The sequence below is a fragment of the Mustelus asterias genome, chromosome 23 (assembly GCF_964213995.1).
Source record: "Mustelus asterias chromosome 23, sMusAst1.hap1.1, whole genome shotgun sequence".
Taxonomy (NCBI): domain Eukaryota; kingdom Metazoa; phylum Chordata; class Chondrichthyes; order Carcharhiniformes; family Triakidae; genus Mustelus; species Mustelus asterias.
Window position 1 is genome coordinate 54,451,412 of NC_135823.1, and position 26,219 is coordinate 54,477,630.

Here is a 26,219-nt window from a genome sequence, read left to right on the forward strand (position 1 = left end):
CCAAGGAGCGACTTCATAGAATTCGCAGGAGCAGCTAACGGACAGAATTTCTCACCAAGTCGCATGTGGAGATATTCGAGCTGGGGACCACCAAGGGCATGACTGGTCAACGTCGAGCTGTTCACATCCCAGAAGGGGAAACTTGAATCAGCTGCCCCTCACACTTGTGTTTGCAATTTGTATAGTATGAGGAGGAGGTTGTGAAATCTAGACATTATGTCCCATGCAGATTCCGTGGACTATGTCTGCGTTAAGTGTCATAGACTGCACCCCCTTTTTCAGTTATCTCAAAAACTTTTTTATTGATATTTGATCAGTCCCACGGTCCTGGTCTACGGACACTGGGCCTGGCAAAACTTGCCATTAACAGGTCCAGGCAGTGGACGACCGAGGGGGGTCATCCAGTCCGACTGTCTGCCCCTCTACCGCAGCTACATTTGCAGCCGGGTGTCCCTGGAGAGGGAGCATGCGGTGTCCGAGGGTACTGTTGATGCCTTCCATGCCCGCGGGCACCGCAGGAGCTGGGGTGTATTATCGCCCCTTTAACAACATTTTAGTTTGTTGTTTTAAGTTTCCTTTGTACATTATCTTTTATTTCGGGCCCTTCCCTTCCTTTTGGGAGCTGCCCCTTTTAATTTGTCCCTCAGTTAATTTGCTTTGTTTAATTGTTTAGTCAAAAGATTGATTCCTTGTGATGATTTTGCAGCAAAGTAAATGTTTATTAAGAATTAGGAAAAATAACATGCAATAGAATTGTACCTAAAATAAGGCACAGAACCAATACTTTACTATTGTCAATTGAAATACTTTATTGATTTATTCATGTCACATATATTGGTAGTCATGATGTGGAGATGCCGGCGTTGGACTGGGGTAAGCACAGTAAGAAGTCTCTCAACACCAGGTTAAAGTCCAACAGGTTTATTTGGTAGCAAGTACCATAAGCTTTCGGAGCGCTCCGAAAGCTTATGGTATTTGCTACCAAATAAACCTGTTGGACTTTAACCTGGTGTTGTGAGACTTCTTACATATATTGGTATACAGTGAAAAGTATTTTTCCTTGTGTGCTATACAGACAAAGCATACTGTTCATAGTTAAGAAAAGGAGAGGGTGCAGAATGTAGTGTTACAGTCATAGCTAGGGTGTAGAGAAAGATCAGCTTAATGCAAGGTACGTCCAATCAAAAGTCTGATGGCAGCAGCGAAGAAGCTGTTCTTGTGTCGATTGGTACATGTTCTCGGACTTTTGTATCTGTTTCCCCGACGGAAGAAGGTGGAAGAGAGAATGTCCGGAGTGCGTGCGGTCCTTAATTATGCTGGCTGCTTTTCCGAGGCAGCGGGAAGTGTAGACACAGTCAATGGGTGGGAGGCTGGATGCGAGGCGTGATGGACTGGGCTTCGTTCACGACTGGAAGAGGTGAGATGTTGGCCTTTCACGGACGTCTTTATTTTGATTCCTTTGGCAGTGCAGCAGGAATTGTGTTTGGAAGGATGCATATAATCTGAGTGACGGTGAATGGGACAGAATATCTTTCTTCATGCACACACCCCCACCACCAACTTCAGTGCTGTGCTCTTCTGATCAGCAGCCTGAAACTCGCAGGAGTTTTTCCATCTTCCCATTGGAAAATATGATTTCAGTAATTCCTTTCTCAAACATTCCTGGGAGTGAAGAAATCGATTCACCACCCTGCGTCTGCCTGAAACATCTGTTCCTCTTAATTTTTGCCGTTCCTTTTTTTTAAAAAAAGTATATATTTTGGGATTTCTCTGAGAATAAGGTGCTGTATATTTGCAAATTATTTTCTCTTTTCTGGGCAATAGACTGTCAAAGGCTGAAATATTTCTTACTGTAGAATCTTACAGCCATTCGATACATTGAATCAAGAGTTGGCAATGTTATTTCTGGAGGTTTCATCAACCCCACGCTCCAGCCATTAGTCAGTCAACTCATCCAACCTCGTGACCCACTGCCTTCCTCCTCCGCCTGTTGGAAAGCAAAAAGATCATTACCCAATTGGATAGCACTTGCCTGTCAACCAAACAGCCACCCACCCCACCCAATTTTCAACATTTCTCTATCTGATGCAGAGAGCAGAGAAAGGTACAGCACAGGAACAGGCCCTTCGGCCCTCCAAGCTTGTGCCGATCATGATGCCCCAACTAAATTTTTTTAAAAAAAGTTTTGCCCTTACTTGGTCCATATCCCGCTATTCCCTCCCTATTTGGTCCATATCCCGCTATTCCCTCCCTATTTGGTCCATATCCCGCTATTCCCTCCCTATTCATGGACCCATCCAAATGCCTCACAAATGTTGCTAATGTGCCTGCTTCCACCACCTCCTCTGGCTGCGCGTTCCAGGCACCCACCACTCTCTGCGTGAAAAACTTCCCCCGCACATCTCCCTTAAGCTTTCTCCCCTCGCCTTCAATCTGTGCACCTTGTAATTGACACTTCCACCCTGGGGGAAAAAGCCTCTGACTATCCACTCTGTCTGTGTCCCTCCTAATTTTTGTAGACCCTCTATCAGGTCTCCCCTCTGCCTCTGTCTTTCCAGTGAAAACAATCCAAGTTTATTCAGCCTCTCCTCATAGTCAACACCCAAATGTCCAGAGAAAACATAAAAATAAACTTTTCTTTCAATGACCTGTTGATTTTTCTTCAGGATTGTTCACACACCACTGGAGCCAGGACATTGCTGTGTGTGATCATGGAGGAAAGGTGGGGAGGCACTGGTATTGTCAATGGTTTACTATTCCAGTGACCAAGGGTAATGATCTGGGCTTGAATCCCACCATGGCAGGCAGTGAAATTTGAAATTAATGAAAAAAAATCTGATCTAATGATGACCATAAAACCAATGTCAGAAAAAGCCACTTGGTACACTAATGTCCTATCGGAACAGTGGCACAGTGGTTAGCACTGCTGTCTCACAGCGCCAGGGACCCGGGTTCGATTCCCGGTTTGGGTCACTGTCTGTGTGGAGTCTGCACGTTCTCCCCGTCTCTGCGTGGGTTTACTCTGGGTGCTGCGGTTTCCTCCCACAGTCCGAAAGACGTGCTGGTTAGGGTACATTGGCCGTGCTAAATTCTCCCTCAGTGTACCCGAGCAGGCACCGGAGTGTGGCGACTAGGGAATTTCCACAGTAACTTCATTGCAGTGTTAATGTGAGCGTACTTGTGACACTAATAAATAAACTTTAAACTAGGGAAGGAAATCTGCTGTCCTTGCCTGATCTGACCTACATGTGACTCCAGATCCACAGCAATGTGGTTGATTCTTAAATGCCCACTCGTGGACGATTAGGGATAGGCAATAAATGCTGGCTTGCCGTGCCCACACCCCGTGAAAGAATTTAAAAATCTTCAAGTCACGGAGGATTGGCAGTTCTGGGCACTTGACTCATCTTGTGTGGGCCAGCCCTTTGAAAGGACTGTTTTCTCCACAACTCTCATTCTCAATTCGCAGATTGTGCATTGCAATTGTTCTGTGACTGTGTTAACATAATTCCTCAATCCAGCTCAGCAAATATACTCCATTATTAAGTGGCTGCTTTTACTGAGAGCGGGGAAAAAAAATCTTTCGTTGTATCCAACCATGTCAAAATACCCTGGGATGTTCACAGTTCTGATTTTTATTGGCACACTGACCGACTATCTTGCTTGTAAAAACCAGCTGGTACTGCCAAAGGCTTTCTCCTATCACAGTTCAGGAATGTTGGGGATCTGCCAGTCTTGTGGCTGGTCGGCAGCCAGAAATTTTTAAGTTTTTGGAGCATGTGGATTTGCAATCTTTTGCTGCGATGCTCCCCTCCTTAATGCTGTGTTTTCTTCATCCCAGGTACTTTTGAATTTGTGCGCAAGAGCACTCAAAATCATATTCTCTGTTGTGATTATCAAGCTACCGGCACGGTGACTCCGTGGTTAGCACTGCTGCCTCTCAGCGCCAGGGTACCCCGGGTTCTATTCCGGCCTTGGGTCACTGTCTGTGCGGAGTCTGCACGTTCTCCCCGTGTCTGCGTGGGTTTCCTCCGGGTGCTCCGGTTTCCTCCCACAGTCCGAAAGACCATGCTGGTTAGGTACACTGGCCGTGCTAAATTCTCCCTCGGTGTACCCAAACAGGTGCCGGAGTGTGGCGGCTAGGGGATTTTTCACAGTAATTTCATTGCAGTGTTAATGTAAGCCTACTTGTGATACTAATAAAAAAAAACTCGTTTAAAAAGCAAAATAAAACGGAATGCCAAGACGGAAAGAATTTTGAAAAAAAAATTATCATGCAACGTACAGCTGTTATGTTTGAACAAGACGTTGGAAAGAGCAGTTTATTTTGTCAAGTTGGTAATGTAAACCCGAACAGGAAGGAGCAATCCCTGTTTTTCGTGGCGGTTCTCGACAATCGGATCCCACTTTTCCTGTCAGCTCCGACTGATATCAGAATATGGGAGATGAGCAAACAAGAACAGTTGGCAGAATCAGTTTCTGTTACAGGAATTCTCATCAACTGTGTTTACGTTCCCTCGAATGGGCCTTTGAGCATGTCAGGTTTTCTTTTTATTAGTGTCACAAGTTGGCTTACATTAACACTGCAAGAAAGTTACTGTGAAAGTCCCCTAGTTGCCACTCTCCGGCACCTGTTCGGGTACACTGAGGGAGAATTTAGCACGGCCAATGCACCTAACCAGCACGTCTTTCAGACTGTGGGAGGAAACCCACACAGACACGGGGCAAACGTGCAGACTCTGCACAGTGACCCAAGCCAGGAATTGAACCCGGGTCCCTGGTGCTGTGAGACAGCAGTGCCGCCCATGTGTTAGAAGAGCAGTCGCAAGAAATGTGGTGAGTGTAAAGATTACTGGCAAATTCCTTGGTATTTTGCCTTTCTCCCAGTAAAGGGTGTGAGGGTGGCACAATGGTTATCACTGCTGCCTCACAGCCCCAAGTTCGATTCCAGCCTTGGGTGACTCTGTGTGGAGTTTGCACATTTTCCTCGTGACTGCGTGGGTTTCCCCTGATGCTCCGGTTTTCTCCCACACTCCAAAGATGTGCGGGTTAGGTAGATTGATCATGCTAAATTGCCCCTTAGTGTCCAAAGATCTGTAGGTTAGGGGGATTAGAAGGGTATATACATGGGGTCACGGGCATTTGGCCTAGATAAAATGTTCTGGCAGAGAGTCGGTGCAGACTTGATGGGCTGAATGGCCTCCTTCTATATTGTTTGGATTCTGTGATTAATAAATACTGCCCTAGAGGGATGCGGGCTTCACTGGCAAATGAATAAAAAGTGTTTCAATAATCAAATGTGAACAGGACCTGCTCAACCTTAGTGGGCAAGAGGTTTGTGGTAAGTATTTTTAACGTTAGATGTGCTGTGACTTATTACTCATTGCAAATCTGTTTTTAGCCAATCCTTATTTTTAGAAATATAATTGGGGTCAATGTGGTTTTAAGCTCTCTTCCATTGAAACAACAAATGTACCAACTCAGGGATCTACTTTCTCAGGTGGTTGAAAGTGAGACTTCGATTCGCTGTTAGATTCACAGCTGTGGTGCTGAATCTGAGAGGATATAGCTCCAATAAAATCTTTATTATTCAGCACATGTGGGGAATGGATGGTGTTGGTTACTCAAAAATGCTGGTTAACGGAGGGTTCCATTTCCCAGTGGAATGCAAGGCAATACTTGTAGCATGAACTCGCACTCAAGTATTCGGGAAGTAAAGAACAGTATTCTGTAAAAAACAGAGGTCTATAAAATAATGAGGAGCACAGATCAGCTAGATAGTCAATATCTTTTCCCAAAGGTAGGGCAGTCTAAAACTAGAGGACATAGGTTTAAGGGGAGAGATACAAAAGGGTTCAGAGGGGCAATATTTTCACACAGAGGGTGGTGAGTGTCTGGAACAAGCTGCCAGAGGCAGTAGTCAAGGCTGGTACAATTTTGTCTTTTAAAAAGCATTTAGATAGTTATGTGGGTATAGAGGGATATGGGCCAAATGTGGGCAATTGGGCTTAAGTTAGGGGTTTTTAAAAAAAAAAGGGTGGCATGGACAAGTTGGGCCGAAGGGCCTGTTTCCATGCTGTAAACCTCTATTCTTTTTCCTCCTAATAATCAACAGTACATTAATAAATAATTTTATTTTTAATTTTATGTTTTAGTGTCACAATTAATACTGCAATGAAGTTACTGTGATGATCTCCTAGTCACCACACTCTGGCACCTGTTCGGGTACACTGAGGGAGAATTTAGCATAGCCGATGCACCTAACCAGCACATAGATCATAGAATCCCTACAGTACAGAAGGAGACCATTTGGCCCATCCCTATCCCAATCCCACCCTATCCTCATAACCCCAAATATTTACCCTGCTAATCCACCCGATACTAGGGTCAATTTAGCATAGCCAATCCACCTAACCCGCACATCTTTGGACTGTGGGAGGAAACCCACGCAAACACGGGGAGAACGTGCAAACTCTGCACAGACAGTGACCCAAGCCGGGAATCGAACCCGGGACCCTAGCACTGTGAGGCAGCAGTGCTAACCACTGCGCCACTGTTAGGCTTTGACCATTCGCATTACAAGAATGTATGCTACACTTTTTTCTAAAATCGTGGAAAATCAGAATAAAGAATTATTGGCATCAGTGAAGGTGGCATTGTATATTGGTTGCCACCAGAAATTACAGAGCAAGATTACTTTATAATTGGCAATGCACCAAGAGTTGGATGAACCCATTCATAGAAAATTAGTCAAATCTTCCTTTGAAATTTTGGAAGAATAATGTCTACTTATTTTCATTTGATACAATCATTTTATTTCCGTGTAAAAATAGAGCTCTAACAGTTTGATATCATTGGACCTTCCTAGTTGATTTTAAATAATATAGCAACAACAGCCCCACCCCCAACCCCTTGTGCAAAACCACCCCAGACCTCAGCAGAGAGTTAAGGCATTAAACAGTATTCCCAACAGTGCACATCCCACATCTCAACCTTTCCGACTTGCATACACCGACACGTTAACAATTGCAGTTGCTGCCTTATTGTCCTGAGCGTACCTTGGACGGAGAGAGTTGAACGGGCTGATTGGTTTTGCATACTCAGCCATAGTTACTCCAGTGGGCTTCAGAACACCAGCCACACCACCCACTTCGGGTGCACAATCTTCACCACTACTTCTGCTGCCAACTCTTTAGATTGGCTTGTGAAGACTCCTAAATTTTAAACATGAACTTTCCCCCAAATATGTCCAATTTGTTAAACAACTGCTGCTTCGGGCAACGGGCGATAGAAAAATTCACTGAATGAGGGGAGAAGACTTGGTTACTTCAATCCTCTCAATGACCGCAGTGCTCTGCAGATGCCTCTCCCTTAGCTTAAGGTAAACTGCAAAATCTCTAGGTGATGAGTTTCAAACAGAAATACAACAATCTTAGAATCCTACAATGCAGAAGGGGGCCATTCGGCCCATTGAGTCTGCACCGACCACAATCCCACCCAGGCCCCATCCCCATAACCCCATGCACTTACTCCAGCTAGTCCCCCTGACACTAAGGAGAAATTTAGCATGGCCAATCCACCTAACCCACACATCTTTGGACTGTGGGAGGAAACCGGAGCACCTGGAGGAAACCCACACAGACACGGGGAGAATGTGCAAACTCCACACAGACATTGATCCAAGCAGGGAATCGAACCCGTGTCCCTGGCGCTGTGAGGCAGCAGTGCTAACCACTGTGTCACCCCCTACGTCCTCTTCTTTTCACATTTGTGCAACAGTGGCTAAATAGTGGAAAGCATCCAGTTCACAAGACACAACATCTGGCCAGAGTCGGGGCCAACCAGAATCTGCACTCCATTGTATTGAAGTAATTGGTCCTACCCTGGAACTTATTACAGGGCGTACCTTGCACCTGTTGTGTTGGGCTGTTAATGCATTTGAAATGGGGCCAATGACATTGGAGCTGGTTTAACAAACCTTCACTGACTCGAATGTAAGTAAGTGACATCAAAACGTAGACAGTCCAACCAGTATTAAAGTACGAGCTCAGAAATTGGTGGCAAGTGTGTTTAATGTGTTAAGATATTTCTGTCTCATATTTTGGTGAATAAATGGAGCCTCATCACTGTTAAAAGAGGAATGACGTATGGACATTTGCTGATAAAGTGCAGCCATTTCTTGCTTGTATTTTCTGAAGAGGAAGGTGGGCAGAGGGATCATTGAATGCTGATGATTGTGGCAAAGCAATGGGAGTGGATTAGTTTATCAGCCTCCCGACTGCTTTCGTAACCCCATGTTTTACCTTGCCCGCTTCTGGCCATTTGCCTCACTGAGCTTGTCTGCTTTAAGCCTGATGTTTCTTTGCTTGAAAAAAAGTGAGGTGAGTGATCAGATCAGAGCTCGAAGGAGGCACGGGGGCACAGTGATTAGCACTGCTGCATCACAGTGCCAGGGACCCGGGTTCGATTCCCGGCTTGGGTCACTGTCTGCAGAGTCTGCATGTTCTCCCCGTGTCTGCGTGGGTTTCTTCTGGGTGCTCTGGTTTCCTCCCACAGTCCTAAAAACATGCTGGTTAGATGCATTGGCCATGCTAAATTCTCCCTCAGTGTACCCGAACAGGCGCTGGAGTGTGGCGACTAGGGGATTTTCATAGTAACTTCATTGCAGCGTTAATGTAAGCCTACTTGTGACACTAATAAATAAACAAACAGAACAGTTAAGAGAGCACTGGGCTAGGCCAATGCTAAAGGGAAAGGGGTGCACCACAGAGGGAGCACACACAATCATAGAATCATATAGTGCAGAAGGAGGCCATTTAGCCCATCGAGTCTGCACCGAACACAATCCCACCAGGCCCTATCTCCATAACCCCATGTATTTACCCTTCTAGACCCCCTGACACTATGGGGCAATTTAGCATTGCCAATTCACCTAACCCACACATCTTTGGACTGGGGGAGGAAACTGGAACACGTGGAGGAAACCCGTACAGACACGGAGAGAACGTACAGACTCCGCACAGACAGTGACCCAAGCCAGGGATGAAGCCAGGGATGGAACCCGGGTCCCTGGCGCTGTGAGGCAGCAGTGCTAACCACTGTGCCAACCTTAAAGTCATTACTGCGCAGAGTGAAGCAGCTCTGTCACACGTACCAGGAAATGCTCAGCAGGTCAGGCAGCTTTTGTGGAGAGAGAAATGTCGGAGGTCCATCACCATTCATCAGAACTGGAGAAAAATTATCGACCCGAAGTGTTCATTCTGTTTTTCCTCTCTCTGCCGATTATTTCCAGGTCTGCTTGGTTTCTGTTACCCCTTTCCAGCAATCTATTTTCCTCTGGGATTTGTCCTGTGAAATATTTACCCACCCACCCACTCGCACTAAGACCATTTGAATCAAAGAACAGCCCGATCAGTTTTCAGACATAAATTGTCCTGAGGTCCATCGCTGTGTGTCATTCTACAGCAGTCTTAACCTGGAAATAGGTCAACTGAAGAGGGCGACATGGGAGGAGGGATTTCCCGTTCTACTGGTCTTAATGATTTGGGACAGTACACAGCTAGTCAAATAATGAGAAGGGGCTGGTGGGGGTTGGGGAGGAGGTGTCGGCACAGGGGTGTTTGGAATCTCAGGGGCCACAGGTTGAAATTTTCTCCCTAAATTTCAATAGTGTGCAGTCTGCACATCCTTCCTGTGTCTGCGTGGGTTTTCTCCGGGTGCTCTGGTTTCCTCCCACAGTCCAAAGATGTGCGGGTTGGGTTGACTGGCCATGCTAAATTGACCCTCGTTTCGGGGGGGATTAGCAGGGTAAATATGTGGGTTTGCGGGGATAGAGTGGGATTGTTGTCAGTACGGCCTCGATGGGCCGAATGGCTTCCTTCTGTACTATAGGGATTCTATGGTGGAGGGTTAATCCATGCAACACCCTTTCACTGCCAAGACATGTAATAGCCGCCTTCTCTATTAAGGGAAGACAGAGGGTTGGGGGGGACAGGAGAACCATCCGGTGTCCTTTTCAGCGGGGTGACAAAGCCAAGGATGACCTTACAACAGAGGAACAACTTTTAATGGAGGAGAGAGAATGAAGGAAATGTGAGGAAAATATTTCTGTTAAGAATAAACTGGCCCAAGATAGGCGTGTCAACCAAGGGTACCGCCACACTTCTGTTTACAAAAAAAAAAGTATTCTGCAAACCGCAGGATAATTGCAGGATGCTAAGTGATCATTTGCATTCTATATTCAAGGCACTGGTTAGCATACTCTGGTAAAATTAGCACCCACGCTCCATTAGCCCAAATGAAGCATGGAGGACTGTAAAATTTAACAGACATCTTAGCTGGTGAGCGAGGAGGGGCATTCAGTGGAATTTGAACCAAACGGCCTACCAGTGAGGAATTCGAATGCATGTTAAGCTGCAGATTAGTATGTGAGACTTGCCTGCCGGTGTCAGTATGGGGTACTTGTCACCAGGCTGTGATAGCCGGTCCAACTAAAGATGCATCTTGAGGCACTGCACACTGCTCTCGCTGGGAACGTCATTAGTCAGTTGTGTTCAATACTCCACCAGCAACTGGAATCCATCAACATAAGATACAGTTTTGTTTTCGTTAACTTTGGGACAAACATCTCCCCATCCTTTGAATAATTTATACCACGATCTAACATCTAAACACAAGGATTTAATTATTGTTGCTGTTGGCAGGGCTGAGAGCTGGGAGGAAGCCCGGGATTTGTTTTCCGAAGATTGTTCTTGGCTGCGGGACAGATATCTCTGTTGAGACATCCAGCGCAGCGAGGATTCACTGGCAGGCACATCTGCTGACCGAAGCCCACCAGCAGCCAGTTGGTCTCACTCCAGAGCTCCCTGAAAGGGAAAGGGGGAAAATTTAAAGAAAAAAAAATGCACCCTCTGAAATCTGCACAGTCTGATCCCAAAAAACATTGCTGCGTTCGCTCTGAACACAAATTGAACTGGAGATAGGAAACTGAGAGACCCAAAGTCAAGAGTTTTTCCCGCATATGGCTGGTTTGCATGGGGAAGGGATGACAGTGTGTCAGGGGGTAAGAGGTCACATGGATGGGTTGCGTGGGAAGGGGTTGGCAGTGTATGGGGGGGATAGAGGTCACACGGATGGGTTGCGTGGGGAGGGGTTGACAGTGTATGGAGGGGGTTAGAAGTCACATATGGATGAAGAGAGAAAGGAATAGAGTTTGGGTTGGTTGAGCCAGTGTGAGGGTGCCACTATACACTGTTAACATTGGTTAATTAAATCATAGTTTAGTTATTGGTCATAAGTCGGCTTACATTAACACTGCAATGAAGTTACTGTGAAAATCCCCTTGTTGTTGCGCTCCGGCGCCTGTTCGGGTAAATGTACCTAGCTGGCACGTCTTTAAGACTGTGGGAGGAAACCAGAGCACCTGGAGGAAACCCATGCAGACACAGGGAGAATGTGCAGACTCCGCACAGTGACCCAAGCCGGGAATTGAACCCAGGTCCCTGGCGCTGTGAGGCAGCAGTGCTAACCACTGTGTCGCTCACGTGGAATCCGTATAGTGCAGCAGGAGGCCATTCGACCCATTGAGCCTGCACTGACAACAATCCCACTTGGGCCCTACCGACATAACCCCACATATTTACCCTGCTAATCCCCTGACACTAAGTGTCAATTTAGCATGACCAATCCACCTAACCCGCACATCTTTGGACTATGGGAGGAAACCGCAGACACAGGGAGAATGTGCAAACTCCACATTGACCTTAGATAGATAGACCTCAGAATGTCCTTAGATAGAGGAAGGATTTTAATTCAAGATCATCAGCGAGTACATCCCAAACCCTGCCTGCGATATTGAGCAGGAGAAGGCAACCAGAAGAAATATCTGCACTCTGCAAATTAGGCTCCCAAGTCAGACGTCACGGGTTTGAGACCCACTCTAACCTTTGGCCTATACCCAGGCCATCGTAGTACTGAGGGTGTGCAGTATTGTCAGAGGTGCCTTCTTTTGGATGAGACATTAGCCCAAGGGTCCAGCCTGCCCTCTCAAATGGATTCTAAGGATGTGAGGAATAATTGGAGAATTCTCCCTGGCAGACTGGCCTTTATCTCCCTCTCCTTTGTGGGAGCTTGCTGTGTGTAAAGTGGTTGCCTGGTTTACTAAATGACAAAAGTGACAACTACATGGAATGCACCACTACCTTCTCAAGGCCAACCAGGGATAATAAATGAGGGCCTTGATTCTGGGAATAAATAAAACAAAACGACCCAAAGTCACATCACCAACCTCACTGGGCTGGGGCGATTGTCTATAGTACCTGTCATTCTATATTTGTAAAACAGTCTGTTACTTCAGAACATTCTAGGTGGCAACTCAAGTGGAGTTGTGCAAACTATTCTGGGATTCATGACACATACCCCCATTTCCTTTGGTTCGTAAGAACATAAGCAATATGAACTGGAGTAGGCCACAAGGCCCCGCCAGTTTGTTCTGCCATGCAATAAGATCTTCTATCTCCACACCGCGGCAGGAATTCTCCGATCTTGCTCGCGGCTGAGATTCTCCAGTCCCACTGCTGTGAACAGAGATTTGGCTGAGTGCCGTTCTCACGAGGACGGAGAATCCACCTCCTTGCATTATTTTCACATCCCTTAGTAACCAAAATCCATTGATCTCCACCTTGAAGATACTCGATGTCTCGGGTGTTCGCAGCTCTCTGTGATAGAGAATCCCAAAGATTCACAACCCTCGGAGTGAAGAGATTTCTCCTCATCTCAGTCCAAAATGGCTGACCACTTACTCTGAGATGGTCACTGGAATTTTACCGCCCCGCCTGCCACAGGACTCGGAGTGGGCAAGGGGTGGACAATGGGAAGGTCCGCTCACCTCGGGCGGGATTTTACAGTTTTGGGACGAGCGAGGCTGGAAAACCCCGCCCGATGATTCTGTAGTCTAGGTTTTCCAATGAGGGGAAATATTTTCTCAGCATCTACCTAGTCAAGCTGCTTCAGAATTGGATACATTTCAATTAGGTCACCTCTCATTCTTCTATACCCCAGGGAATATAGACCAGTGACCCCCCCCTCCCTCTCCTACTCTGAACCAAACAATATTATGGTTAGCTAACAGGAACGAGAGTAGGCGTAAATGAGTCATTTTTGAGTTGACAAGATGTAACGAGTGGTGTGCCACAGGGATCGTGCTGGGGCCCCAACTATTTATATCAGTGGCTTGGGTGAAGGGACCGAATGTGTAATTGGTAAATGTGCTGATGACAAATGTGACATGATGGATAGAAAAGTAAATTGTGAAGAGGCTGTCAGGAGTCTGCAGAGGAATATTGGTTACACGAGTGCACAAAGATTTGCCAGATTGAGAATACAGTGAGAAGACGTGAACTTGTCCACCCTGGCAAGTGGAACAGGAAAATCTAAATGGTGAGAGATTACAGAACATTTGAGGCAGCACCGTGGCACAATGGTTAACACTGCTGCCTCACAGCGCCAGGGACCCGGGTTCGATTCCGGCCTCGGGTCACTGTCTGTGTGGAGTTTGCACTTTCTCACCGTGTCTGCATGGGTTTCCTCCGGGTGCTCCGGTTTCCTCCCACGCTCCAAAGATGTGCGGGTTAGGTTGATTGGCGATGCTAAATTGACCCATAGTGTCAGGTGGACTATCTAGGGTAAATACATGGGGTTATGGGGATAGGGTCTGGGTGGGATTGTGGTCGATGCAGACTTGATGGACCTAATGGCCTCCTTCTGCATTGTGTGATTCTATGAGATGCAGAGGGATCTGGGTGTCCTGGTCCATGAATCACAAAATGCTAGTATGCAGGTACAGCAAATGCTTCGGAAGACAATTTGAATGTTGCTACTTTTTACAATGGGAATGGAGTATAACAATAGGGATGTTTTGCTACAGTTGTTGAGGTGAGACCACATCTGGCGCACTGTGCATTGTTTTGGTCTCCTTAGTTAATAAAGGACATAGTTACATTTGAAGCTGTTCAGAAAAGCTTCACTCAAACTGATTCCTGGGATGAGGGGGTTCTCTTGCGAGGAAGAGGTTATCTTATGAGGAAAGGTTGTGCCAGCTGGGCCTCTATCCACTGGAGTTTAGAAGAATGAGAGGCGATCTTAATGAAACATGTAAAACAATGAGGATGTTTGACAGGATGGATGCGGAGAGGATGTTTTCCCCAGTGAGAGAGACCAGAACTAGAGGACAGTTTAAAAATGAGTGGTCTTCCATTTAAGACTGAGATGAGGAGAATTTTTTTTTCTCCGAGGGTGGTGGGTCTGTGAAAGTCTTTTCCTCAAAGAGTGACAGAGGAAGGATCATTGAATATGTTTAAGGCGGAGGTTGATAGATATAGTCTTGACTAATGAGAGAGTCACAGGGTATCTGGGTTGGGCAGGGCGATGGCGCTGAAGCCACAATGAGATCAGCAATGGTCTTGTGGAATGGCACAGCTGGCTCAAGGGGCTGAATCACCTACTCCTACTCCCAATTCATATCTCTTACTACTCCCTTCCTCAGATAACCTGCTCACACAATTCTACTAATTCTGAAACAACTGTTATGCTACGTGTGCGTTTGTGTGTGTGTGTGTGTGTGAGAGAGAGACATGTGTGTGTGTGTAACAGTGACATGTGTGTGTGTGTGAGAGAGAGACACGTGTATCTGTGTGTGAGAGAGAGAGACGTGTGTGTGTGAGACATGTGTCTGTATGTGTGAGAGAGGCAGAGACATGCGTGTCTGCGTGTGTGTGTGTGGGAGAAAGAGACGTGTGTCTGTGAGATACATGTATGTCTGTGTGCGAGAGAGAGAGACGTATGTGTCAGAGAGAGAGAGACACACACATGTTAATAAGCTCTGTCCTGCCCCACCTACCGTGGCATCCATTCTTCCAGTGCCAGTCTGCTTCCCTCTGGGTTTTTTGTCTCTTTTTTGACCCACTTTAGTCGGTTTACGATCCGGTGCACATGGGTGTCAACACCTGCAAAACAAATTTGGACGGACGAGGAATGAATGAGTTTGTGAGGACGCGGAGACAAATTAAATAATGCTCAATGGTGTTTATCAAACCAAATCAGTAACGCCATGTTATAGGTTTTGGATGGTGTTGGGTATCCTCTAAGGTTTATCAGCACTGGCCATTACCATTAGTGTAGCTGTTTATAATCAGGAATATGCTCACATTGCTCAAGATCTAATCATACGATAGTGTAACTTGCGATGTAACACAAAAACATAGGAATTAGGAACAGGAGTTGGCCATTCAGCCCCTCAAGCCAGCACTGACATTCAATAAGATCATGGCTGATCTGATTGTGGCCTCAACTCCACATTCCACCCATCCCGTCTAACCTTTGACACCCTTGACTAAGGAAATTTGGCATGTCAGCTACGACTCACACCAACCTTTACAGATGCACCATAGAAAGCATCCTTTCTGGTTGTATCACAGCTTGGTATGACTCCAGCTCGGCCCAAGACCGCAAGGAACTACAAAAGGTCGTGAATGTAGCCCAATCCATCACGCAAACCAGCTTCCCATCCATTGACTCCGTCTACACTTCCCGCTGCCTCAGAAAAGCAGCCAGCATAATTAAGGACCCCACGCACGCTGGACATATTTTTGTGTCTTTTTCATAGAAATCATAGAAACCCTACAGTACAGAAGGAGGCCATTCGGCCCATCGAGTCTGCACCGACCACAATCCCACCCAGGCCCTACCCCCACATATTTACCCGCTAATCCCTCTAACCTACACATCCCAGGACTCTAGGGCAATTTTTAACCTGGCCAATCAACCTAACCCACACATCTTTGGACTGTGGGAGGAAACCGGAGCACCCGGAGGAAACCCACGCAGACACGAGGAGAATGTGCAAACTCCACACAGACAGTGACCCGAGCCGGGAATCGAACCCGGGACCCTGGAGCTGTGAAGCAGCAGTGCTAACCACTGTGCTACCGTGCCACCCGGTGTTTTTCCCGGTGGGAGAGAGTCTGAGGTCACGTACCAAACGACTCAAGAACAGCTTCTTCCCTGCTGCCATCAGACTTCTGAATGGATCTACCTTGCACTAAGTTGATCTTTCTCTGCACCCTAGCTATGAGTGTAACACTATATTCTGTACTCTCTCCTTTCCTTCTCTATGAATGGTATGCTTTGTCTGTATAGCACGCAAGAAACAATGCTTTTCACAGTATACTAATACACGTGACAACAATAAATCAAATCAAATGTTAGTCAAGAACCTATCTACCTCTGCCTTAAATATATTCAATGACCCTGCCTCCGCCCCTCTCTGGGGAAGAGAGTTCCTAAGATTCATGACCCTCTAAGAGAAAGTATTTCCGCTCCTCTGTCTTAAATGTTTATTTTTGAACGGTGTCCCCTAGTTCAAGTCTCTCCCACAAGGGGAAACATCCTTTCAGCATCCATCCTGTCAAGTCCCCTCAAGAATCAGATCACCTCCCAATCTTCTAAACTCCAAGAAGTATCTGAGTGGGAACACACTGTTTGGGAAATTGCACCCAAAAGGTGATTGCTTAGGTTACAGTTCATGTAAAAAAGTATCGTGTGTATAATCGCAAAAGCAAAGTTGTCATTTTGGGCAGCACAATGGCTTAGTGGTTAGCGCTGCTGCCTCACAGTGTCAGGGATCCGGGTTTAATTCTAGCCTCGGGTGACTGTTTGTGTGGAGTTTACATGTTCTCCTCGTGTCTGCGTGGGTTTCCTCTGGGTGCTCCGGTTTCCTCCCACAGTTGAAAGATTTTCAGGTTAGGTGGATTGGCCATGCCAAATTAACCCTTAGTGTCAGGGAGATTAGGAGGGTAAATACGTGGGGTTATAGGGGTAAGGCCTGGGTGGGACTGTTGTCAGTGCAGGCTTGATGGGCCAAATGGCCTCCTTTTTTAAAGTTTATTTATCAGTGTCACTAGTAGGCTTACATTAACATTGCAATGAAGTTACTGTGAAAATCCCCTAGTTGCTACACTCCGGCACCTGTTCTGGTAAACTGGGGGAGAATTTAACATAGCCAATGCACCTAACCAGCACGTCTTTCTGACACGGGGAGGACGTGCAGACTCTGCACAGATAGTGACCCAAGCCCCTGGGCTGTGATGCAGCAGTGCTAACTGTGCCGCCCTCTGCATTTTAGGGATTCTATTCTATGAACCAGTGCAACAGCAGCATAGCGGAATGCAAATTGCTCATTTAAAGTCTTGTAGTGCATTGGGCAGCGTCCCTACCTCTAGGCCAGGGAGCTGGGGGTTCAAATTTCACATCAGGACTTGTTGGCCGCAGAAAGAGGATTCAGGACCCAGCTCAATGGACTGATAATCAGCCGGGAATCCTCCCATCACCTCCCCAAGCATTCCCCAAAAGGATAAAAAAAACCGTGTGCGAAGAAGAACATGTTTTTCAGTGTAGTAACCCAGGTTGTTTTATTGGTACAGCCAAAAATCACAAGAAAATCAGTATTTTTAATCCTGGCCTTCCAGTCTTCTGTCTGTGAATAACCCAATTAAAAACAAATCTTAAAAAAATACACTGAACCAATTTATCGCTCTCACTGGTGTACACCAGCCTGTTTCTTAGTAAATGATTTTTTGAAATGAAAATTCTTCAATAATGTGCCCACCAGCATTTCTAAGAAAATCAGTGCAAGGAGCCTTGCTGAACCAGAGGAAGTGTGCAGCCTTCACCTGGAAGCACGGTCAATTTCAACTGGGACCAGATCCAGCAAGCTGAATCCTGCACCAGCAAAAATCCGAGCATGAGCGATCTTTCATGTAGCACACACACGCACACTAACACACACACGCGCACACGCACTTCAAATTCCCTGATACTTGGCTGTTGATTCTGACTGGATTGTGCCAGTATTACTGGCAGAATCGAGACCTCCAGACTGCTGAAAACCTGCCTGGAAGGTAAACTGGAGATGAGACCATAAGGATACAGAGATACAGAATTAGGCCATTCAGCCCATTGAGTCTGCTCCGCCATTCAATCATGGCTGATACATTTCTCAATCCCATTCTCCCGACTTTTCTCCATAACCTTTGATTCCCTTATCAATCAAGAACCTATCTATCTCTGTCTTAAATACACTCAATGTGACCTGGCCTCCACAGCCTTCTATGGTAATGAATTCCAGAGATTCACCACCCTCTGGCTGAAGAAATTCCTGAGGTAGGATTCATAGAATCCCTACAGTTCAGAAAGAGGCCATTTGTCCCATTGAGCCTGCACCGACAGCAATCCCACCCAGGCCCTATCCCCTTAACTCCAAGTATTTACTCTGCTAAACCCCTGACACTATGGGACAATTTATCATGGCCAATCCACCTAAACCGCACATCTTTGGACTGTGGGAGGAAACCGGAGCACCCGGAGGAAACCCCGCAGACACGGGGAGAATGTGCAAACTCCACACAGTGACCCGAGGCTGGAACTGAACCCGAGTCCCTGGCACTGTGAGGCAGCAGTGCTAACCACTGTGCCACCATTGAGAAACTGGATCTACGTGGATGAGCCAGTTATGGCTGTATGAGGGTAAAACAGAACATCAAAAGAGTTTATAGAATCCATGCAGTGCAGGAGGAGGCCATTCGGTCCATCGAGTCTGCACTGACTCTTACCCAGGCTTACTCCGTAACCCTACATACTTACCCTGCTAACCTATACATCTTGGGACACTAACGGGGCAATTTACCATGGCCAATCCACCTAACCAGCACGTCTTTGGAGTGTGGGAGGAAACCGGAGCACCTGGAAGAAACCCACGCAGACATGGGGAGAATGTGCAAACTCCACACAGTGACCCGAGGCTGGAATTGAACCTGAGTCCCTGGAGCTGTGAGGCAGCAGTGCTAACCACTGAGCCACCGTGCTGGCCCCTGGAGTTAAGGCTGGAGTAGGCCATCTGGCTCTTTGAGCCTCTCGTTTTGTATTGAAAAACAGCTGGCCTTTACTGAAGGCTCCATTCTGTTGCGTTGCATCAGTGTTCCCCCTCTTGGGAATTTGTCTGACAGGGACCTTACACGACACAACCTGCCTTGCCACAACGGAATAACCTCCTAATCTTAAGCGTCAATTTTTAAATTCTCTTACTTGCTTTCAAATCCCTCCATGGCCTCAGTCCTCCCTACCTCTGTAACCTCCTCCAGGCCTATAACCCTCCGAAGATATCTGAGCTCCTCTAACTCTGACCTCTTGTGCATCTCAATTTGAATGGTTGCACTATTGATGGTCACAGTTGCCTAAGCTCTGGAACTTCCTCCATGGACCTACCCGCTTCATGCTCTTCTCCTTTAAGATGTTCCTTGGGCAGCGCGGTGGCACAGTGGTTAGCACTGCTGCCTCACAGCGTCAGGGACCTAGGTCCAATTCCCGGCTTGGGTCACTGTCTGTGTGGAGTCTGTACGTTCTCCCCGTGTCTGCCACGGTTTCCTCCGGGTGCTCCGGTTTCCTCCCACACTCCAAAGATGTGCGGGTTAGATGGATTGGCCATGCTAAATTGCCCCTTACTGTCAGGGGGACTAGCTAGGGTAAATGCACGGGGTTATGGGTATGGGGTCTGGGTGCGATTGTGGTCGGTGCAGAGTTGATGGGCCAAACAGCCTATTTCTGCACTGTATGATCCTATGAACCTCTTTGAACCAAGCTTTTGGTTAAGTGCCCTAATACTTCCTCACGTGACTCAGTGCTGAACTCTGCTAACTCTGCTTTATAATGGCCCCGCGAAGCACTGTGAGATATTCTACTACATGAAAGGCGTTATATCAATGCAAGTTGTTGTTGTTCTGTGGGAGCTCCATCACCTCAAACTCTGGAGGCAACCAAGGAGAGATAGAGAAAAAAAAATCTTAACCTTTATAGAGTCCTTTTAAAAAGGAAAAGCAAGTGTACCAATGCCTTTCCAGTGGTGGGCGTGACTTGGAGTCTTTCCATGGAGGACAATGAGTTTGTCGTGTTGACTCTTGCTTATTTTCTGCTGGCAAAACATTTTGCCTGGAGCCAGTTCTTTGTGCCTAGTGCAGTTACACTGCCCACTGTCTGTCTGTCTGCTGCCCGGAGAATGTTCAGATTGGCCCAATCAAGGACCCTGCCCAAATGCCTACTCATAGAATCATAAAATCCTACAGTGCAGAAGGAGGCCATTCAGCCCATTGAGTCTGCACCGACCACAATCCCACCCAGGCCCTACCCCATGCATTTACCTTAGCTAACCCCCCTGACACTAAGGGGCAATTTATTATGGCTAATCCACCCAACCCGCACATCTTTGGAGTTTGGGAGAAAACCAGAGGACCCGGAGGAAACCCACACAGACACGGGGAGAATTTGCAAACTCCACACAGACAGTGACCCAAGCCAGGATTCAAATCCTGGCGCTATGAGTCAGCAATGCTAACCACTGCGTCTTACTCCTGCAAGTTTACAGAGTGGGTTCCAGCAGGTTATTCGAGCAGGAAGGGCATCACATCCATACTGTATCCTGTTACAAGGAGGATACCAGAACAGATAGTTCTGAAGTGTTAGAACTACCGGCAAAATAAAACAAGTCGGGGCTCCTTCCTCAAGATCGAATAGAATCATGGAATCCCTACAGTGCAGAAGGAGGCCATTTGGCCCGACTTTCTGCACCAACTCTCCAACCGAGCATCTTACCCAGTCCTACCTCCCGTCCTATCCCCATAATCCCACGTATTCACCCTGCTAATCCCCCTAACCTACATTTCTTGGGACGCTAAGGGGCACTTTACCATGGCCAATCCACCCACCCTGCACATCACTGGACAGTAAGGGACAAATTAGCATGGCCAGTCCACCCAACCTACACACCATTAGACACTAAGGAACAATTTACCATGGCCAATCCACCCAACCTACACATCTTGGACTGTGAGAGGAAACCGGAGCACCCAGAGAAAACCCACGCAGGCACGGGGAGAATGTGCAGACTCCACACAGTCACCCAAGGCTGGAATCGAACCCGAGTCCCTGGCGCTGTGAATCAGCAGTGCTAACCACTGTGGTCCCCCCAGAGAGATTTTTAAAATTATGAAGGGTTTGACAGAAGCAGAGAAAATGTTTTCACTTATGGGGGAATCCCTGATCATAAGGTAGTCACTAATAAATCTAATAGGAAATTCAGGAGAAATGTCTTTACCCAGAGAATGGTGAGAATGTGGAAATCATAGAATCCCTACAGTACAGAGGAGGCCATTTGGCCCATCGAGCCTGCACTGACAACAATCCCACCCAGACCCTGTAACCCCACATGCTTACCTTGCTAATCCCCCCGAAACTAGGGTCAACTGAGCATGGCCAATCAACTTAACCCACACCACAAGGTGTGGTTGAGGTGAACAGCATGAGGGGTAAATGAATAGGGAGTTATGCTGGAAGGGTTTGTACGGCGCATAAACATTAGCATGCATTTGATGGGCCAAATGCCTGTTTCTGTGCTGTAAGTTCCATGTAGTCCTGTTAGCCACATGTCAAAACAAATGCCCAGAAGAGGGGGCGGGAGGCTAGAGGGCGGTCACCATTTGAGTCAGGAATGGAAACCTTGGCCAAGCTCCTTGCTCCTTAGCCTGTGAGCACTGACACCAATCACAGCCTGGCTCAGCTTACTGAGCGCTGAATCTAAGATCTGTCAATTTGTCGTACTCATTTACACAACGCCTTAACCAGTAACTTCTCTTCTCCACATTGAGGATGATTAGGAACTCTTCCAGAGGCTGAAGAAAATGCCGGCCTGGTAACCGGGTGGCGGGGGTGGTTAACGTTATCACAACAGACACTTCCATTTGAACACATCCTGAGTGCCTCGATGGGGAATCAGGCTTTAGACTTTTACAGCTATTGAACACGGCAGTACAAATAATGGGGCCTTGACACTGATTGAACAAAAAACAAAGAAAATTACAGCACAGGAACAGGCCCTTCGGCCCTCCAGGCCTGCACCGAACATGCTGCCCATCTGAACTAAAACCCCCTACCCTTCCGGGGACCATATCCCTCTAATCCCATGCTATTCATGTATTTGTCCACACATCCCTTAAAACTCACTATTGTATCCGCTTCCACTACCTCCCCCAGCAGCGAGTTCCAGGCACCCGCCACCCTCTGTGTAAAAAACTTGCCTCGTACATCTCCTTTAAACCTTGCCCCTTGTACCTTAAACCTATGCCCCCTAGTAATTGACTCTTCCACCCTGGGAAAAAGCTTCTGACTATCCACTCTGTCCATGCCCCTCATGACCTTGTAGACTTCTTTCAACCTCTGTCACTCCAGTGAGAGCAAACCAAGTTTCTCCAACCTCTCCTCATAGCTAATGCCCTCCATACCAGGCAACATCCTGGTAAATCTTTTCTGTACCCTCTCCATAGCCTCCACATCCTTCTGGTAATACGGCGACCAGAATTGAACACTATATTCCAAGTGCTGCCTAACTAAGGTTCTGTAAAGCTGCAACATGACTTGCCAATTTTTAAACTCAATTCCCCAGCCAATGAAGGCAAGCATGCCGTATGCCTCCTTGACTACCTTCTCCACTTGCGTTGCCACTTTCAGTGACCTGTGTACCTGTACACCCAGATCCCTCTGCCTATCAGTACTCTTAGGGGTTCTGCCATTTACTGATTGATTGAGCTATATTGTCCAGGGCACTGGGGAGAGCTTCTCTGTTTCTCAGAATGTGATAGGTTATTTAACATTCACCTGAGAGAGCTTATGGGGCTTTGGTTTAACGTCTCATCCAATCCAAGCAATTTGATTCAGTGTGCATCATTTAAGGGACAACTAACCAAGAGAACAGCTCACTTTCCAGTAGCGCTGGGAGTGTGTACAAAACCTTTGCTTCAAGCATGGCCCTTTCAAGAAATAAAGGAACTTCTAACTACTACACATATTAAGTGCAGCGCTTCCCAAATTTTATCCCACTGGGACGCCTTTGTGCGACCACAGAGTGAGAGTAGGTGGGGCTGTTTATAAGCAGGGGCAAATTGTTATTGTTGATCAGGGGAAATGGTTTTGTCCACAATCGTTTCCACACTCCGATGTGGCCTCGGAGCCAAGAATCATGTCTGCACATGGCAAAGATCAAGCGTGACCTCAGGTCCAAGGCCTATTCTGGTCAGCTTGGATCTTGTTTGTCTCTCTTGTAGAGACCATGAATTGGATTCAATTTGAATTGGTTTTTGGAGCAAGCAAAGAGATGGATTAAGGGCTTGCTCCATCCACTCTACGCATTGGCTTTGTAACTCTTAGAGAAGGGCGGCACGGTGGCACAGTGGTTTAGCACTGCTGCCTCACAGCGCCAGGGACCTGGGTTCGATTCCCGGCTCGGGTCACTGTCTGTGTGGAGTTTGCACATTCTCCCCGTGTCTGCGTGGGTTGCCTCCGGGTGCTTCAGTTTCCTCCCACAGTTCAAGGGTTGGGTGGATTGGCCATGCTAAATTGCCCCTTCGTATCAGGGGTGGACTAGCTAGGATAAATGCATGGGGTTATGGGGATAAGGGCTGGATGGGATTGTGGTTGGTGCAGACTTGATGGGCCGAATGGCCTCCTTCTGCACTGTAGGATTCCATGAAGAATAACTTTTTTTTTAAATGTGCGCTAATGTAATGGAGCCTTGGTGCTGGTTCCAGGACTGTGCTACCATTTGTCATGGTACGCGTTCAAAGCACCTCCTCCATTATAAGCATGTCCAAAAAACCCCAAAATCACCCAATTGGAGCACTGAATGACCGACTAATCAGGACATTGAAAGAACGACCAATCAGGGCATCAGAAAGCTGCCCCATTACCAAATTGTTTACAGCCTGTCCAGAACCTTGGCTCAACCATCACCATTGCTGTTCTGTGACCCCAATGGGGGTCGTGACCCACAGTTTGGGGACACCCGAGTTGGTGCATTTGATTGGGTATTGTAGGCAATTTATTCGTGGACGCGTTCCCTCATAGGAACATAGGGCAACTGTATCTCTGGGTATGCAGCAGTCCACCAGACGGAGAGCTGAACAGGGAGTTCAGTCTGCATTGCAGCACCATCCAGTGGCACGGATTGCATGCACAACACCGTTCCCAGGATGATGCTGTTTGAGCAGGAGCTCCGTCTCTACTTTCCTATAGCGCCACTGCCCTCAACCACCTGACTTTGGGGTCATTGCTGTCATGTCTATAAAGTGGCACGCAGCTGGTCTCCCTCGCTCGACCCCCTGAGTTTACACTGCGGCTGCTGTCCGAGGTACTTACTGATGCCGGACACGTTGTTCCAGGCTATTTTCATGATGAGATGGCCCATCTTTGGTCCCACTCCTGGAAGTTTCTGAAGTTCACTGATGCTACTGGGAATGTCGCCATTGTACTGTTCCTTCAGGATCGCTGTGGTCTGTTTGATGTACTTCACTTTACTCTGCACAGGCAAATCACATCATGGATAGCATGCAGGGCTAACAACAATTCCTCAATTTGGTCTTTCAATTGGGGGTACGGTACCCGAGTAGTTGTGCTACTGGACTGGTAGCCTATGGGCCTGGAGTAATGACAGTAAGAGTTTTAACAACATCAGGTTAAAGTCCAACAGGTTTATTTGGTAGCAAATGCCATTAGCTTTCGGAGCGCTGCTCCTTCGTCAGATGGAGTGGATCCACTCCATCTGACGAAGGAGCAGCGCTCCGAAAGCTAATGGCATTTTCTACCAAATAAACCTGTTGGACTTTAACCTGGCGTTGTTAAAACTCTTACTGTGTTTACCCCAGTCCAACGCCGGCATCTCCACACCTGGAGTAATGAGCCAGAAAGAATAGGAGATCAAATCCCACCATGGGAACGGAGGAATTTACATTGTTAATTAAATAATTCAGTAATTATAATCATAAAACTACCAGATTATTGTTAAAAACACATCCAATTCGCTAATGTCCTTTAGGGAAGGAAATTTACTATCCTGTTGCTGGGTCAAAATCCTGGAATTCCCTCCTAACAACACTGTGAGTGTACCTACACCTCAGGGACTGCAGCAGCTCAAGAAGGCAGCTCACCACCACCTTTGCAAGGGCAATAAATAGAATAGAATCCCTGCAGTGCAGAAGGAGGCCAATCAGCCCATCGAGTCTGCACCGACAACAATTCTACCCAGGCCCTATCCCCGTAACACCACCTATTTACCTTGCTAATTCCCCCTGACACTAAGAGTCAATTTAGCATGGCCAATCAACCTAACCCGCAAATCTTTGGACTGTGGGAGGAAACCTGAGCACCCGGAAGAAAACCACGTAGACACAGGGAGAATGATCTTTTTTAAAATCCTTCCCTGATCTCGTCTAGTTGTGGTTCAGATTCAAAATAACGTGATTTTAAAATTATTCTTTCATGGGATGAGTGTATTTATTGCCCATTCCTAATTGCCCTTGAGAAGGTGGTGGTGAGCCACTTTCTTGATCCTCTGCAGCCCATGTGGTGTAGGTACACCCACAGTGCAGCTCAGAAGGAAGAAGCATTCTCATGCATCTGCTACCTTTGTCCTTCAAGATTGTAGAGAGCACAGGTTTGGAAGGAGCCTTGGTGAGTTGCTGCAGTGTATCATGTAGATGGTACACACTGCTGCCACTGTGTCAGAGGTGGAGTGAGCGAATGTTTAAGATGGTGAATGGGGTGCCGATCAAGCGGGCTGTTTTGCCTTGTCTTGTATTGAGCTTCTCGAGTGTTAGAGCTGCACTTGTCTAGGCAAGTGGAGAGTATTCCGTCACACTCATGACTTGTACTTTGTAAATGGTGGACAGATTTTGGGGAGTCAGGAGGTGAGTTACTCGCTGCAGAATTCCCAGCTTTTGTAGGCATAGTATTTATATGGCTAGACCAGTTCAGTTTCTGGCCTGTGGTAATTCCCATGATATTGATAGTTGGGGGATTCAGCGACGGCAATGCCATTGAATGTCAAGTGGAAATGGTGAGATTCTCTCCACTTCCCTGTTTCTGACTCGAGAACATCTTCCCAGCTGCTATTAGACTTTCAAATGGACCTATTATATATTAAGCTGATCTTTCTCTACACCCTATCTGTAACTGCAACACTATATTCTGTACCCTCTCCTTTCCTTCTCTCCTATGTACTCTATGAATGGTATGGTTTTGTCTGTACAGCGCGCAAGAAACAATACATTTCACGGTATCCTAATACA

General features: G+C 47.0%; 1 protein-coding gene across 3 annotated transcripts in view; it reads right to left on the reverse strand.

The window, feature by feature from the left end:
* The window catches only part of nthl1 (nth-like DNA glycosylase 1), a 324,946-nt gene that overhangs the window by 289,539 nt on the left and 9,188 nt on the right, over positions 1-26,219 (reverse strand). The window contains exons 3-6 of one of the 3 annotated variants that reach the window (XR_013500692.1): positions 24,292-24,451; positions 14,897-15,002; positions 10,439-10,865; positions 789-1,987 (exon numbers count right to left, since the gene is read on the reverse strand). Coding sequence is in view for 1 of the 3 variants with exons in the window: in XM_078240688.1 (XP_078096814.1) it covers positions 10,685-10,865; positions 14,897-15,002; positions 24,292-24,451 (447 nt within the window). In the remaining 2 variants the exon portion in view is untranslated. Of the gene's footprint in view, positions 1-788; positions 1,988-7,569; positions 10,866-14,896; positions 15,003-24,291; positions 24,452-26,219 lie in introns of those variants that run through there. The other 2 variants (XR_013500691.1, XM_078240688.1) reach the window with 2 other exon arrangements.